The 18,679-nt window shown below is 37.1% G+C and overlaps 1 protein-coding gene across 2 annotated transcripts in view; it reads right to left on the reverse strand.

Moving 5' to 3' along the window:
- Positions 1-205: 205 nt before the first annotated feature.
- Positions 206-18,679, reverse strand: part of LOC124612542 (mitogen-activated protein kinase p38b) — a 105,469-nt gene continuing 86,995 nt past the window's right edge. Inside the window, exons 7-10 of one of the 2 annotated variants that reach the window (XM_047140813.1) lie at positions 14,730-14,809; positions 8,796-8,874; positions 3,897-4,070; positions 206-3,786 (exon numbers count right to left, since the gene is read on the reverse strand). In XM_047140813.1, coding sequence (XP_046996769.1) covers positions 3,716-3,786; positions 3,897-4,070; positions 8,796-8,874; positions 14,730-14,809 — 404 coding nt within the window. In that variant the 3' untranslated portion in view covers positions 206-3,715. The remainder of the gene's footprint in view (positions 3,787-3,896; positions 4,071-8,795; positions 8,875-14,729; positions 14,810-18,679) is intronic. The other variant, XM_047140812.1, reaches the window with a different exon arrangement.

An 18,679-nucleotide genomic window follows, 5' to 3' on the forward strand; every position in this document is an offset into this window, starting at 1 on the left:
ACGCTGGACACTCTGTATTATTAATTTACGACTTTCAATATCTGAGGAAGGAAAGGAAGACAGGAGCACCAACAAAAATTATGTGTGATCTGAAATATCTTCACAACACCAATAAATGGTGGGCTCAATGTTTAACTGTCTTCTTACAGTGATGTGAATGAGTGTATGAAAATTAAGTTACAAAATTTCAACCAACAATGAAAACTCCATTCTTACATGTTTATTGCGGCTTACAGTCACAGGCACATTTGGGAACAAAAACAGCATTTAGTCAACATAGTGATTTTCAGTAACATATGACTTTTTTTATCATACAATACAATCTTTTGCAACACATACATGTAAGTATAAAAATAATATTTTCTTTGTGTTTTCATGTTACTATGGAAATAATTTACAATAAAAAGATAGTTCTGTTGTTATATCTATTTTACATTTCATACTTGCTTCTTTTCTGGTAACAATTTTTCATATTATCCTAAATTCTGGAAAAAAAATGCTTTGCATTTAAATTAAATCCACAGAACATTGTTACAAAAAATATTCAAGACGCAACACATTTGTAACTTAAATTTGTAGCAACCTTGTTGCCAATATGGAATAAATAACATTAATAAAATATTTACAAAATAAAACATTTCTGGAAAAAATACTGCTCTACAGGCCTTGTACAAATTTCCCTACAAAATTATGGATTGTGAAACAAATACAGTCGTGTTGCTAAGTGATCTTTCAGCTATTAACCTTTCAGTTCAATTCAGCTATTAACCTTTCAGTTCAATTCAGCTATTAACCTTTCAGTTCAATCCCATAAATAATTACACAGTGTCAGATCTTACACAAAACTTCTTAGCTGATACCTTTCTTCATAAACTTTGCAAAAGTGATGTAAGAAAAATATATATCTATAAAAACCCAGAACAAGGCAGTAAAAGTTTTCTATCATTTAACATTCAATTACAAATTCCCTACAATGCCAATTACAAATTAAATTCTTGTGCTGCTACACATTTGGAGTTCTCATTTGTAAACTAATGTATGAAAAATATCAGATACTTTCATTACAATTCTTTCATGGCCAAATTCTCTGCACTGATGACAATCTTAAAAACTCTCTTTTGACACTCTAAAATGCAAGAACTCTACAACAATCTTACAGGTAAAGAATATAGACATATTTGAGATAAAACCATTCGATACTATTTATGGATCAGTGACTCAAGATTTTACACAGCAAAAACCTTTTTGATTAATATCACTACACAGTAAACTGTGTTAGGAGAGCACCCCATGGGAAATTGAGAAATCTAACTCTAGCATTTTTCTAAATTTCCTGGAAATCTTGAAGACATGCAAACAATTGACTTGTACAGATTAAGTAGGCCACAAATAGCTGTAGTGTCAAATGATACAAGTAATGCAACAATTTATCAATTCACAAAGCTAACAAGCACAATTTGCACATTCTTTAATGATCAAGTTGTGACAAGTATATACACAAATTTTCAGCTTCCACACTATATTTTTTTATATTTAAGCACCAGTTTAAAAATCAATCTGATAAAAATATACCTTTCTATTGTCATCTTATAAGCAATACAACATTCCTTACGAAGAAGGCAATAATGCCAGCATAAATATTTTGCAGGCAAGTACTACAAAAGTATCAAAAAAGCAGTATTAAAGTTCACTGACACTGTGAGCTCTGGGAAAAAAATTATTGTATAACATAATCTAAAAAAAATTCCCTCTAGAAATTTTGCCTTTTCAACGAAGGCAATACAGAGCAATGTGTGTTTTCTTGGTCACTTCCACAGATTAAATAGTTCAAAAAATAAGATTGCACTGACAAGGTACTAATTAGTTAAAATGTGATAAATAGGCCACAATTCAGTCAGCATTCCACAGAAATTCTTGCATCCTACAAGTTTAAGCATCCATAAAACAATTTGTTCCACACAGACAGTTATTTTGGTTCTAATACATCAATAGGTCCCATGATACATGGGCATAAATGATATTGCTACGCGAACATAACACATATTGTTATATTCTGAAAATTGTCAGAATTTTCTTAAGCTAACATGAAATAGTTGCACATTAGAAGAACTACTAACACATAATTCATTGTTCATGTATCCTAAAGAAATGTAAAATTGTGACAGAAAACTTCCACAAGTTTATTGTGATTAAAACAATGAATAGCTTTAGGCAGTGTTCCCGCCAGAATGCGGCCATATAATGCCCTCGACAACTGCCAATACTTTTGACAGCTGAACAATACATTTTTGAGGCACAAAAACTAGAGGTTGATGTACATGGCAACTTAAATCCTCAGTGGGCGGGGTTAGAACTAGATAGAAGAGATGATATATGGAAAAAGACAACACAAACTGTAAACAACTTGCATCAACAAAAATAACAAATAACAAACACCAAACACTATCAATAGTGAAGTTTTTGTTAAATGGTGCGGAAGTAATGTTACCTCTACTCCTTTGTTGCCTCAACAGGGAGAGAGATGGATTCTGGGCAGAATGTAACCAAAAACCTCTACCTCTATTGATTAAACTGGGAAGTCACCTTATAAACAGAAACAGAGGTTTTTGCTTAAATTCGCCTAGAATCCTGCTCTCTCCCTGATCAAACAACAGAGGGAATAATTAGCACACTTCCTCACCTGCTGTTAATATATACTTCACTACTGTAATGTGTGGCATTGGTTATCTATAGTTGCGTGTCGCCCCCAGGTGTTTGCAGTTTGTTTTGTCTTTCTGCACACAGTCTTTTGTTTCCGGCTGACGTGACACCATCCACAAGGGAATTTAACATTCTTTGCGCAGTTTCATCTGTGCCCTGAAAATGGCAGGGTGTTCACTTGTTGAAGTACTGGCCTTTGTCAAGCATGTTACCTGGCTGCATTGCTGTATGTTATTTGAACATATGATACACTGGGAGATGCTCAAGTTTCACATCCTTCGGCAATATTGATGACAGATAATATAATAGTAAAATGAAGTCTTACAGAAAAGATTACTACAGGAAGAAAGAAAAAAAAAATATTTGTATTTTCAGCATAGTGAAAATGATTGTGGGCTTTGTAGTTCTTAATCACTGAGTAAACTGCACAGTACACATTCTCAAACTTTTAATATGATGGGTGAGGGAAAGTGGTGAGATAGCACAGAGATTAGTCTTTCATATTTACACACATCTTTGTGACAAAGCATTTTAACAAAAAAATTGTACATTAAGATAAATGAAAAAGTCTGAGTTAATATGTTTCACTGAATCTGTACAGAAATTTAAATCTGTAAGGACAATTTGGAAGCTCAATGCTTAAAACTGTACAGGAGATTCCTACCACAACAGGAACTCTCATCACATTAGACCAACTTGTCATGTACTATTCATCTATGTTAGAGAAGATAACATAAAACAATTACATCTTTTATCACATAACTTCCTCTTGAAGTACTTACTTAATCATGTACATTTACTGTGTGAGCAAAAAGAAACCTCATGCATTTAAAATCAGATCACCTACAATACGAAGGAGAAGTGAAGTAATAAAGGAAAGAACAGAAACATTTCACTGCCACAGAAACATATTACACATTATCCATAAACAATGAACACAACCATGGTAGGGGGGGATCAGACATGGATTTCACACAGCTTCTACAAATAACTACACACCAACAATGTAAATAAGCTAATGAGGAGCTTCCTGTGGTTGCGGTAGCTGCTGAGGTACAAATTCTTCAACTTCTTTGTAGACAAGTTCTGGAAGCCAATCACAAACTAGTAAAACAAGGTGAACTGCTACATGATGAAACACATATTTCAACAAAACTGATAAGTTGATGATCTTTAGTAAGAAAGCCGTAAGTTACCTTTCCATTGTTCAACTGTTAATTCCATATCTTCAAAACTCTGATCATATGGTGCTGAAACAGGCTCATCAGTTGGATCAGCATACTGACTCAAGTACTTGTGACCCAGAGCTTGCTCTGCTGTGATTCTTTTGTCAGCATCCAGCTCCAACATTTTTTCTAATAGGTCAATAGCTTTAAACAAATACATGCTGAAATTACTTGACAATAGGGCTATAAATCGGAATGAAAGATTATCTATATCTTTTCTCCAATATTAGTTTAAAATCTATGCCTAAACTTCTGAAATCAACAAAATAAGTAATCTATTCTTGTAGTTTCCTCCACACATTTAAAGTTAAGAAACAACTGTACCAATCTTCACACCAACAATCACTGTTATTACATACAGCTTCTGAGCAATTACAGTTCATAAATATTAAACAAGAAACAAAATTCAATGGCATTTGGATACTGATGATGCACCTGTTGAAATGAAAACAAAAATTTAAATAAAATCAAGGTATATAAGGTTTAGGCAATAACGTCACCTCGGTGCTGGGCTCAAATGTTGCAGCACAACAGGAAAAGATTATTGCCGATAAAGAAATACCGGCAACAGACAGAGATCTGGCAACTCGGAAAGTTCAAAGTGATACACAGAACATGCAACCAAAGTCGAGAGCAGAAGAGATCGTAACTTACACATGACAAAGACCATAGAATAAGAAAAATAATGAGAATGAAAAGAAAAAAAAAATTAAAACTATACAAAGAGAAAGCAAATGTGAAAAACAGATAAATGTCTGGACAAGAATATGGGGACATGACTTTGGCAGGGATAGATGTGCATGTAGATGTACATCAAGTTTTCAAATTCTGTCAACAATGAGGTCATTAGCAATCAAGTAAAACCACTGACAGGGCAAAGATGGAGAAGAATATCAAGCATGTCTCTTCCAAAATAATAGCCTTTTTACAAATATCTCAGCTGTTGATGGCAGATAAATGAGAGCCCTCACTGACTTCGTAGATGCCAATAAATGCACTAGAATACCAATACAAACTTTTTAGTCACAGTAGTAAATGACATTGAAAGATCTTGTGACTTGACGTGCCTGAGTTCATATCGAGTTCAATCTGTGAAATCAATTTCCCAGATTTTCTTTCCTTCAATGAAAGATGAATACTCATGACTCTTGACTGCCACACTGTCCAATTCCCAGTGCTATTTGTGCAGAATGGTACTGATGAACAAGATTCGAGATTCATGTACGGCTCTACCTTAAGCTGCCTCACTCTTGCAATTTACGGTCATGCGCCCTTAACGTTGACATTTAAATTACACATACAAATTTAACTTAATACACACAAGATCAGTCTTGGCGTGTTCAAGTAATACCTGTGCGTTGCAGGCAATTGTAAGAGAGAATTGTTTAAAACTCACCATTCATCCACTTCATTATGTTTTTTACATCATAAATACCTAATTTATCTTAAAATTTGGACATCCGGCTGCATTCGGTTTCTGCATGACAATGCTCTTGTTAAAGTTCTGGGTATTGTGAAGCTAAGCAGGTTAATGCATATTTGCCAAGCCATTCCACCATTCGTAATTGGATGGTGTGTAGAGACACAGATGTAGCTACTACAACTGTTCCATTTCTTGATCGACTAAAAAGATTCCTTCATTACACTGAAAGCTTTTTGAATATAAAAAAGATGAGATCTTTTTAAAGGACCCCATACCATGTTTCAGCATAAAGGAAACATTCTGTAACAGCATATATTCTGCCAACAGTTCATTGACTTCTTCACCATCACTGTTCTTAGAGGCTACATTCCAAAGATTTTTGGTTGGTTGGACATTGCTTCCAGAAAGGACATCCATTCCCCTGGATGTATTTTTAGGGAGATACGAATCATTAAGATTTCACAAATAACTAGAGGAAATACGTGTTGACCCAAGCAGAGTGTAACATACCTGAATAAACATTATATGTCTAAGGTTTGGCATTTGCCCCTCAGATAGCTTGGTAACAATTGCTTCATATTAACAATCCTATACCCAACTGGCACATAACACTCCTTGAATTTAAAGGGTTTTTACCAATTCTATGATCTCATTGGTACAGTCAAGATCTCTGTTCCCTATAATGGACAACATTACACTATTACTCTGCATGGTACTCACTTCCGAGAGCTCAAGGCTATAGTTACAGAGTACTCACAGAATTTACCACAGTCCAGTTAAGAAATTCTGGTTTCACTAAACTATAATAATAATAATAATAATAATAATAATAATAATAATAATAAAAATAATAATAAAAATAATAATAATTATTATTATTATTATTATTGTTGCTGTTGTTGTTGTTGTTGTTGTTGTTGTTGCTGCTGCTGCAGCTTTTGTGATCTTCGCTCAATAGACTGGTTTGATTCATCTCTCCACACTACTCAATCCCCTATAAGGCTCTTTAATCTATGCGTATCTACACCCTACATCACATTAAACATGCATACTGTACATCTACATCTACATTTATACTCCGCAAGCCACCCAACGGTGTGTGGCGGAGGGCACTTTACGTGCCACTGTCTTTACCTCCCTTTCCTGTTCCACTCGCGTATGGTTTGAGGGAAGAACGACTGCCGGAAAGCCTCCGTGTGCGCTCGAATCTCTCTAATTTTACATTCGTGATCTCCTCGGGAGGTATAAGTAGGGGGAAGCATTATATTCGATACCTCATCCAGAAACGCACCGTCTCGAAACCTGGACAGCAAGTTACACTGCGATGCAGAGCGCCTCTCTTAAAGAGTCTGTGATGGTGCTAAACATCTCTGTAACGCTATCACACATACCAAATAACCCTGTGATGAAATGCGCCGCTCTTCTTTGGATCCTCTCTATCTCCTCTTTCAACCCGACCTAGTACGGATCCCACACTGATGAGCAATACTCAAGTATAGGCCAAACGAGCGTTATGTAAGCCACCTCCTTTGTTGATGGACTACATTTTCTAAGGACTCTCCCAATGAATCTCAACCTGGCACCCGCCTTACCAACAATTAATTTTATATGATCATTCCACTTCAAATCGTTCCGTACGCATACTCCCAGATGTTTTACAGAAGTAACTGCTACCAGTGTTTGCTCCGCTATCATATAATCATACAATAAAGGATCCTTCTTTCTATGTATTCGCAATACATTACGTTTGTCTATGTTAAGGGTCAGTTGCCACTCCCTGCATCAAGTGCCTATCCACTGCAGATCTTCCTGCATTTCGCTGCAATTTCTCTGTATACTACAGCATCATCCGCAAAAAGCCACATGGAACTTCCGACACTATCTACTAGGTCATTCATGTATATTGTGAAAAGCAATGTGGTACGCCAGAGGTTACTTTAACGTCTGTAGACGTCTCTCCATTGATAACAACATGCTGTGTTCTGTTTGCTAAAAACTCTTCAATCCAGCCACACAGCTGGTCTGATATTCCGTAGGCTCTTACTTTGTTTATCAGGCGACAGTGCAGAACTGTATCGAACGCCTTCCAGATGTCAAGGAAAATGGCATCTACCTGTGAACCTGTATCTAATATTTTCTGGGTCTCATGAACAAATAAAGCGTGTTGGGTCTCACACGATCGCTGTTTCCGGAGTCCATGTTGATTCCTACAGAGTAGATTCTGGGTTTCCAGAAATGACATGATACGTGAGCAAAAAACATGTTCTAAAATTCTACAACAGATCGATGTCAGAGACATAGGCCAATAGTTTTGCGCATCTGCTCGACGACCCTTCTTGAAAACTGGGACCACCTGTGCTCTTTTCCAATCATTTGGAACCTTCCGTTCCTCTAGAGACTTGTGGTACACGGCTGTTAGAAGGGGGGCAAGTTCTTTCGCTTACTTTGTGTAGAATCGAATTGGTATCCTGTTAGGTCCAGTGGACTTTCCTCTGGTGAGTGATTTCAGTTGCTTTTCTATTCCCTGGACACTTATTTCGATGTCAGCCATTTTTTTGTTCGTGCAAGGTTTTAGAGAAGATACTGCAGTGCGGTCTTCCTCTGTGAAACAACTTTGGAAAAAGGTGTTTAGTATTTCAGCTTTACGCGTGTCATCCTTTGTTTCAATGCCATCATCCCAGAGTGTCTGGATATGCTGTTTCGATCCACTTACTGATTTAATGTAAGACCAGACCTTCCTAGGATTTTCTGCCAAGTCGGTACATAGAATTTTACTTTCGAATTCACTGAACACTTCACGCCTTTGTCTTCCATTGCAATTTTAACCCACGACACATTCCTCCATTACCAAATTTACTGTTCCTTCATTATTCCAAGTGTGTTATCAACCTGGGTTCTTTCAGTCAAGTTGTGTCTACATCTCAAAAGTTCGCCTGACTCACAGTGTGAGAGTAATGGAAATACTGAAAAATTTAAATTGGCAGACTCCTGAAAATAGGTGTCAGTTATCTCATGAAAGACAATTTACAAAGTTTCCAGAACCAGTATTATGTGAACACTAAGAGACATTATTCATCCCCTTATCTATCTCTCCAGTAGGGAATGTGAACATAAGAATAATTACAGCACGCATGGAGGCCTTTAAGTCATGATTCTTGTGCTTTATATGGGACTGAAATTGGAAGAAACCCTAAAACGTGGTATCATGCTAAGTGCTCTCTGACATGTACTTCACAGTGGTTTGAAGAGTATTAATGTAGATGCAGACCTACATGCACATCATCCAGTCAAGGAAGGAACCTCTACAAAAGTTTCTTAAGGGCAAGTACAGAAGTAACCAAGAGAAATGATACACAGTACGCAATGGCACGCACTGTACTTAGAACATGAACTTAATAATATTTCAAGTCGCAGTTCTGGAAAAGAACAAAAACCAAAGAAATTACCTAGTGGATTGGCTCCTTTAAATACTTCTTTGAAGTCTTTCTTCTTTAGTGGTGGTAATGACTGAATATAATTTCTTGCCTAAAATAGAAAAATAACACAGGTGAAAAACATATTATACCTACATAAATAAAGTAAACACAATTTAACCATAAATTACTTAAAACTAGAACACTACAGATGACAGTGGGGCCTCTGATACATGACGCACTATCTATGGATTTCAACGCAGAAACAAAAAATTACAAATCAACGTTCTTACTTTTTATTTTGTTTCTGCATTGTTAACCATAATTTAAAGAGGCCAATGTCTACTTCAAGAAATATAATTCAACTGAATTATTTATCATTTAATTTTTTTCAGCTAGCTTTACAGTTTTTAAAGATGTCCCAAAACAAAAAGTTAACTTTCTTTACATTCAAATCCTAAAACTCTAAAAAGAATCCAGTCAACAAGTTTCAATATTATGAAATTTTCATTCAATGTAATCCACAACACAACAGACGGAATGTTTAATCTCATAAACAGTGTCAGCTTTACCTATAATATAATTCCATTCAGGTTAATACAAAACAACTGAAAAATAGGCAATTACTTTCAAACAAAAGCCACTGATGTACTTTCACTTTAATATCTTGCAGAACTGGAAATGGCTTAAACACACAGAACTAAGAAAGCTTGCTGATATTCACGATTTACTTTGAATATACAGTAAAAACCAGCAGTATAAAACCAACATACAAAAGATAGTGAATATTATTTCCCAGTCTGATTCCAAGAACAAATATACAAATCTGCTACAGACAGTGGAGGAACATCAGCTGTGATGTTTACCTCTAGCACCATTGCTATCATATAGGAAAGCAGTGAGACATTGCATGAGAAAATTTCGACCAGCACAGCATGTTAAAAACATGAAGCTGTGAACTGCAAACCTCACTTTTATGTATGCACCACTGTGAGGTACCCATGATGTACAGACAAATCCATTCATTATCATGTGCACATTTTTGACTTCCTGGATAAAATTTAGGCTCATGCTCTTTGGATGGTTGGAAGGTACCTTGTTAATGAGCTGACTACTCCCAGTGCAGTGTTTGGCTTATATCACAAAGACCTGCACAGCAAGTCTAACAGTGTACAGACCCTTAACAGGAATTGTTTTGATATTTATCATGCAATTAGAGATAATATTAATGAGACTTAGTAAAAGTAATTGAGAAGTTGCAGTATTTTGTGGCTACAATACTGAGTTCATCTATGACAGCACTAATTGTGGGCACCTAAAGTTACTGACATCCAGCTTTGGTCTGTTTCCCACAGTAACACTGACAACAAGATCAGAACAACATAGTCCAACAGCAGATGATTATTTTTAAATCCAAAAGTGTGTCATGAAGCATATGTGGTTCCACAACAAATGATCTACCTGATGATGATGATCAAATAGCAGCAATGGATCACCCTTGTCAACCTAGTTTAGCTAAGAAGGAAGAAGTACAGTTTCATGTGAGCATAAATGCTGATTCTGTAACACTATAGAGAGAGAATTTAGTAGACAGACAATGTAAAGAAGTTAACCACGCACACACAATAGAAATGACAATAGAAAGAACTTCCTTTTACAACAAATCAGGGACAGACAGTGTGTAAGCAGTGAGAAAGTTTGGGTAATAACTGGGATCAAATTATCCTGTGCCAGGGAGATATCAAGCATGAAATGAATCAACTTCGTAAGGCAAACGACGTTCAGTTCCCTGATGACAATAATGGGAAGACAGATGACGTTAGATTCCAATTATTGACCACTAAATTAATTTTTTTCTAACAGCAGTAGAAAGCAATGGGACAAAAATATATCATCAACAATGGATCCATGAGATTTACTAAGGCAGGCCTTGCATATTCCCACAACGGGCATAACTTTTGCCAACTCAACTACTGGAAAGATAACAAAAAGCTTTATGTCACTGAGAAGCTATAGCTCTTCTAGCTATGAAGGTATATCAACCAAAGCACTTGATAGTGCTCTCCTTGAGTTATCTTCGTAATTACTCAATGTGTAAAGGTGTATTTGTTGAAATACTAAACTATGTAATGGTAACACCTAATTATAAAGCTTGGGATAAACAGTGACCTCTTAATTATAAACGTACCTCCCTCCTCCATGTACTCTCAAAATTTTCAGAGAAGCTAGTTAATAACAGAATACTGAACCACTTTTCTGACAACCTTTAAAAGGTGCCCAGTCTTACTTCTGTAAGGACTTCTCAACAAACAAATCAATAAAAGATCTCATGAACTCAGGTCTGGTAGAACTAAAGAAAATTTACCCCAGCACCATTTTCTGTGACATCACCTAGGTCTTCAATACTGTGTGGATCATAAAACTCTACTAGGTAAATTACAGAGTTTTGGCATTAAAGATCTCCTTTGCTTGGATGGAATCATACTCAAAATGTTGATATTAAAAAATAACACAGCAATAAAAATTAATTTTTACTGGAGTAATGTTAAATAAAGAATCTGATCTGGCTCACTCCTACAAATACTATTATGCTTGCAAGTGGTAAAATTATATCAATAAAGGACCCAAACACATCCGCACCTGAACAGTCAGGAGAATAGTGAAACAATCTTACAAATGGTTTATGGCAAACATCTGAGCTTTTAACACTACAAAAACCAATGTTATGCAAAAAAAGAGTTAAGGTACCAGACAGAAAGATCAACGGGAACACATTATGTGAAACAAAATGTACGAAACTTCTAGTCACCGAAACAGATAAAAAATGAGGTGGCACCAGCACAGGGATAAATTAATGGGAAAGCTAAGTCTTACCTGCTTTGTGCTTTGTACAGAGAAATCTTTCTCGCTACAAAAGATGGGATTACTACCATACTTTTACCTAATAGTGTACTATAGCATAAATCTTTTAGGACAATGCACATGACAAGAAGCTGATAGCATCTTACAGAAGCCTCTTCATGGGCAGTAGGATTCTTACATTTATTGACAATAGAATTACTCTGCAGTGGTATTTGTGGTAGTAATAGGAGAAAATTAAAGACAAACTGACTTTCTACAACTTCTTCAGTAACAACAGCGTCAATCAGAACTACAGCAAAAGAAGATCCAAGTGCTGCACTAACTACTGGAAGAAATGGAATCTGCTTTGCTCCCATAATTTGTGATTAGCAATAATAGTGAATTAACGATAAACTGAGTTTCTGCAACATCAGTAACAACAGCACCAATCAGAACTACGGCAAAAGATCTAATTCCTGCACAAACTATCTAAAGAAGTGAAACCTGGTCTGGTAACACAACTGCCTCCATTCAATTAAACAGCAGAGGTGGGGGATTCCTATTTATGTTGCTTACAGTACCATTTTCACACTATTCAGGAAATTTCCATTTAATTGCTAATACCCAGTGACTCAACAATATAACAAGGACTTCTCGATTAGAGAAGTTGGTTTTGCCAGACAAAAACATTCACTCCATGAGAATGAAGCTATTCAACACCACCTCGAAAAAATTCTGACAATCATTTAAGACTCTGAAGTCGCAACATATTGCAAATCAGAATATGGAAGTCAATTACTCATATTGCTAAACAGAATCTACATAATAGTTTGAATGTTATAACACTCCTCATTCACCTACAGCACCTGTTACAACCCACTTATAAATGGACAGGAGTATACCCTCCAGAGGACTTAGGTGTAATATGTGGTACAGTCATGAAGCCACTGTTTAAAACCACACACATTCATAGAGTATCCCTCACAGCAAGAACAGCAAAAAAAATTTCTCATCCAAGGTAGCCCTCTTGCCCTGGTCGCTTTTTAAAATATGTACTCCACAACTGAGTGAACCATAGCAAGGAATATGCATATTGCCACATGATAATTTATTTCTTATCTGCCACACCTACTTTGCAAGATAACATCTGCCTTCCACAGGTGATACACCAACTACAAACATTATGAAGACAAGATGGCACCAGCATCTGAATACCAAACAAGCTCATTATTTATATGCAGATTAATATCTGTCTGTCTCCTACCAAATGGATATGGATGTATCAGGTTCTCTTAGGGGCTGGGCAATGTATATTCACGGATGTTCGAATATTAGTCTTTATAATTAAGAGTTAAATTTTGGAAAATAAAATGACATTCAAAACACACATATCATGGAAAAGCCATTGACAGTGTCTTGTTTTTTCCAAACCTGACTCATTTTGTACACCATTAAGGACAATGATCAACTAGATCAAATCGAAACAGAGGCCATAACGATTTCCTATAAGGCCTGAAAATCTCAGTTTCCTTTCTCGTACCAAATTTCACCTTGTTACTGATTTATCTGCTGTTGGCCTTTTTCAGCCCCAGAGCTTGCTTGTCACGGAAGACTGATTGCTCAGCAACTATTCAGGAAAACCCCAACAATACTCCTAAAATGAGAACACTAATACATTTTTCAATTTCCTAGAATGGCCAGAACAGCTCCCAAAATGTGGTTTACTTCCAGAATGATGCAGAAGTCTTACATACCCTTGAGCACTTCGTGATTCTGACTGCCCAGATTGGCAACAGTCACAATGAACCAGTGCAATTTCGACATGGGTACTTCCATTCATGGGACTTGTAAGTATTTTGAAAGAGGATTATATTATTTCTCTGTGAAATACTGCGAACTTTTCCCTCATATTTTGGCAATAACAGCAGACAGCTGAGGACTGCCTCATGTGTAGAATGATCAAACTGATTAGAGGATCAGTAAATATATCTTGATGGATTCTGAGAAGCATATACTGCTTGAAACAGCTTAAAGCAAAACAGCACAGAATCACTAAAGGAAAGCATAAATGGCTGTTTTCTCACACACAAATAATAAATAGACAAATGACTGACAAGCTGAGTATTATTTAAGTACTGGTGCTTTAGGATTCAGGTATGTTAATGCCTGTGCTCCCTTCAACATGATTAAACATCGCACATCACGGCTGGGCAATTTATTGGAATCTGGTACAACAATAGTCAGTCAAAGCATTAGATTAACTAATGTCAATAGTCATGATTGTAGGACTGCTTTCAAATAATTAGAAGCATTAAAACAACAACAGAGTACTGTTGTTTTTGAGTAGCAGTTCCTACCTCTTGCTCACATTTCATTAGAACTCTTGCTCACATTTCATTAGAAATATGCCATAGTGAAACTCAACTGTGGTGAGCCTTGCAAACAGTAACATTATAGCACTTCCTCCAACAGAGCTTAACTGAAGAAGAACAAACTGTGATGTGAGGAGATTAATATAATGATAAGCATTCTCCCTGAACTGGAATCTTATTGAACATTCCTGTGATTCATTAGGAAGGTGCAGTGTAATACACAATGCCTCTAATGATTGTCCCAGAACTTAAGCTACCCCTCTTTGAGAAGTGGTATAACATTCTCCAAAAATTCATGAAATCCTGACAGCAGGTGAGAATCAGCGTTGGCCAGTTATGATCATTGTGAACTATCAGGAAAACTTTTAACTTTTGAAGCTTTGCAATACTGCAAACTATTTAACTAGTCCCAAAACTGTCATCTAACACACTGAGTCATACGGATAACATACACACAACACATACGTCAATATATTTCAACATATTCTAAGCATCTCTTCCTACAATGGTTGATACCTCCGCTGAGTTAACTGTTTTCATCACTGTACAATTGTTATGTAATAATGTATGCCAGCAGCATGCACATACTGAAATAAGTTAGAAAGTATACCACGTTACTTACATTACTTTACAATTTACAGACAAGAAGCAAACAAAGCATCATGTGATTTACCTGAATTACAAACATATTTACAAAATGCAAAATAAAACTGTAAAAATAGCTATTAAAAATAAGTTAGCTTATGACAGTTACCTCCTCACTTGTTATTTTATCAATTGTCTCCTTAGTTGGAGTTCCACAAAGCACTAGAATGCGTGTTAAATGATCAATGTCTGCAGAAAAACTTTGTTAAGGATTCTAAGCATTACTAGCTACAATGGTTAAATATGTTAAAAATAATCTGATTCATAATGTTTACCAGTTGTAGTGTACTCCATACTCAACACAGGCAAGACAATGTGTCTGCACCACCTACAATCTTTGAAAGAGCTTAATTCTCTCACAGTAATTCCAAACATCGTCAGGGAAAACATAAGCCATTTATAAAATTACGCCCAAAGGTTATCGAACACACAAAATCCAATGTAAAACTATGAAATAGAAAATTGATATTGCAAGCTCTTATTAACCATCTACATCACCACTTGATGAAACAAAAAACTGCAACCAGTGGAATATCTGCATGCAGAGAAAATGTCTAAAAGAGTGACACTAGGAGGAATGTATTTTTGTGTTAAAACATTGTCCCTTTGTGTCTATATGATCTTCACTTTGGACTTTCTCTATGAAGTTATATCAGGGGAATGCCTGGAAAACTGAAGACTGTGAAAATGACTTACTATTGTCATACGTTCTAAACATTATAGAATCTCCGTGTCGTATGAAATACACTTTAAGAACAAAAATGTAATTTTGGACTTGGAAAGTTTAGAAAAGTGGAAACTAGTATTTGACCAGTGGATCCTTAAAATACAATTGAAACCATGGAGCAAACAGTGGTCTTGTCTGCATCATGTCAGTGCTAATTAAAAAGGGGATTTATTTTGCACTCTCGGAGCATGGTGTAAGGTGACAAAAATGTAATGATTTCAGCATATTTTTAAATTTGTTTGCCTCTCAGCCTGCTCATTTGTTTCTCTTTCCAAATCTGCTAAGAAGGAACCCCTCTTCTGAGACAAACTCTTCCTGCTGAAACAAATATTATACAGATAATTTGAGGTCACATAAATTTGTGGTTACACAGATCATTAGAAGAATTGAAAATAAAAGTAGAACAGATGTGTTGGAGAATAAGGGAAGAGCAAATATAATGCCAAATGATACAGCAATATTAGACCATAAGATTCTGAATTATTACTGAACACACACTGTTAAAGGATTTCTGCTGAAGTCATCCAAGTGTTAATCGTCCAGTAAATTGGCAAGCAAGTATATAACTCAAATTAATTGTTCTTTAGAAGTTTTATAGAAGAGTTCTCCGGAAGATTCCTACAACTTCACTGCCAGGAAAAAAAACTAGTGCACCTAGAAATACACAATCAATGTTGATCCAATGATGACATATGCCACCTGGAGGATAGCAGACGTACTGATAATGGTTTCAACCTTGTTCGCCAACAGACAGTGAGGTGGCATAGCTACCAGTCTACCTCTCTCTACCCTTTAATAGGGAATGCTCACAGCCAGAAGGCTCAGTGTGATGCAAATGTTGAAGCAAGCAGGCAACCATGCCACAGAGACACACTCTTGCTTCCTACAAACAACTAAGAGAGTTTGGAAGGGGTCAAATTGTTGCCTTCTGAGTGGTGGGATGGGCCTTTCAGAGTACTGTCACACGCCTTCCTACAGCCAACTAAGTACGTTTGGAAGGGGTTAAATTGTGGCTTTCTGAGTGGTGTAATGGTCCTTTTGGAGAATTGCCACACAATTTGAACAGACTGCATCGGGTGTGCAATGTTGCTGGTATCAGTGCTCAGATGAAATTCTCATACCTGTAGACAAGGTTTTGTATGTCTGTACAGCACAGACATCCACCGAGATCACTGTATTTTAAGCGCAGCAATGGCAGATCATACAGCTACCACAGCACAGATAAGAGGACTTGTGAGCCCAGACGTGTCAACACGAGCTGTTATGAACCAGTTATTAGCAGTGGAACTATGGGCATGCACACCTCCAGCCTGTCTTCCAATCGTGCCACAGCATCAAATGGTGCCATCAGAGAATCACTGGGAAGATGTAATGGCACGCACTGGTGGCCAGTGATGAAAGCATATTCTGCCTGCATTCAAGTGTAGGTGATTGCTGCCTTGTACAATGCATGCATCTGTCCAAGACACACTAATCTCACCCCAGGCCTTATGGTCTGAGGTGTGATAAAAAACATCATTCTTTCACTTTTGGTGTTTCTGGAGGGGACACTAACCAGTGCTTGATATGTGCATAATGTTGTCAGACCCGTTCTTTTGCCATTCTTGCTACGGGAAAGTGATGTGTTGTTCCAACATGGTAATGCTCACCCACACAGTGCCTGTGGAACTCCATGTGCTCTGTGCTCTGTAAGATGTGCAGCCACTTTCCTCACCAGCACGATCTCCGGACCTGTCTCTATTGGAGTACATGTCGGAAATGATGGGACAAGAATTGACTCTTCCATCAAATTTCGGGTGTGCAGCCGCATACATTCCACTTCTTCCGAACACCGACCAGCCGAGGTGACTGGGGCTCCAGCATTTGCTCCGTCCTTTCAGACCCTTGGACCGCACCACTGCGCATTTGGCCACAGATATACAAGATGCCACAGACATTGATCGGCAGCAAAGAGGTATGACATGTTGTTGTTGTTGTTGTTGTTGTTGTTGTGGTCTTCAGTCCTGAGACTGGTTTGATGCAGCTCTCCATGCTACTCTATCCTGTGCAAGCCTCTTCATCTCCCAGTACCTACTGCAACCTACACCCTTCTGAATCTGCTTACTGTATTCATCTCTTGGTCTCCCTCTACAATTTTTACCCTCCACACTGCCCTCCAATGCTAAATTTGTGATTCCTTGAGCCTCAGGACATGTCCTACCAACCGATCCCTTCTTCTAGTCAAGTTGTGCCACAAACATCTCTTCTTCCCAATCCTATTCAATACCTCCTCATTAGTTACGTGATCTACCCACCTAATCTTCAACATTCTTCTGTAGCACCACATTTCGAAAGCTTCTATACTCTTCTTGTCCAAACTATTTATCGTCCATGTTTCACTTCCATACATGGCTACACTCCATACAAATACTTTCAGAAATGACTTCCTGACACTTAAATCTATACTCGATGTTAACAAATTTCTCTTCTTCAGAAACGCTTTCCTTGCCATTGCCAGTCTACATTTTATATCCTCTCTACTTTGACCATCATCAGTTATTTTGCTCCCCAAATAGCAAAACTCCTTTACTACTTTAAGTGTCTCATTTCCTAATCTAATTCCCTCAGCATCACCCGATTTAATTCGACTACATTCCATTATCCTCGTTTTACTTTTGTTGATGTTCATCTTATATCCTCCTTTCAAGACACTGTCCATTCTGTTCAACTGCTCTTCCAAGTCCTTTGCCGTTTCTGACAGAATTACAATGTCATCGGCGAACCTCAAAGTTTTTATTTCTTCTCCCTGGATTTTAATACCTTCTCAAAATTTTTCTTTTGTTTCCTTTACTGCTTGCTCAATACACAGATTGAATAACATTGGGGAGAGGCTACAACCCTGTCTCACTCCTTTCCCAACCACTGCTTCCCTTTCATGCCCCTCGACTCTTATAACTGCCATCTGGTTTCTGTACAAATTGTAAATAGCCTTTCGCTCCCTGTATTTTACCCCTGCCACCTTTAGAATTTGAAAGAGAGTATTCCAGTCAACATTGTCAAAAGCTTTCTCTAAGTCTACAAATGCTAGAAATGTAGATTTGCCTTTCCTTAATCTTTCTTCTAAGATAAGTCGTAAGGTCAGTATTGCCTCACGTGTTCCAACATTTCTACGGAATCCAAACTGATCTTCCCCGAGGTCGGCTTCTACCAGTTCTTCCATTCGTCTGTAAATAATTCGCGTTAGTATTTTGCAGCTGTGGCTTATTAAACTGATAGTTCGGTAATTTTCACATTTGTCAACACCTGCTTTCTTTGGGATTGGAATTATTATATTCTTCTTGAAGTCTGAGGGT

This window comes from Schistocerca americana, chromosome 4 (assembly GCF_021461395.2).
Source record: "Schistocerca americana isolate TAMUIC-IGC-003095 chromosome 4, iqSchAmer2.1, whole genome shotgun sequence".
NCBI lineage: Eukaryota > Metazoa > Arthropoda > Insecta > Orthoptera > Acrididae > Schistocerca > Schistocerca americana.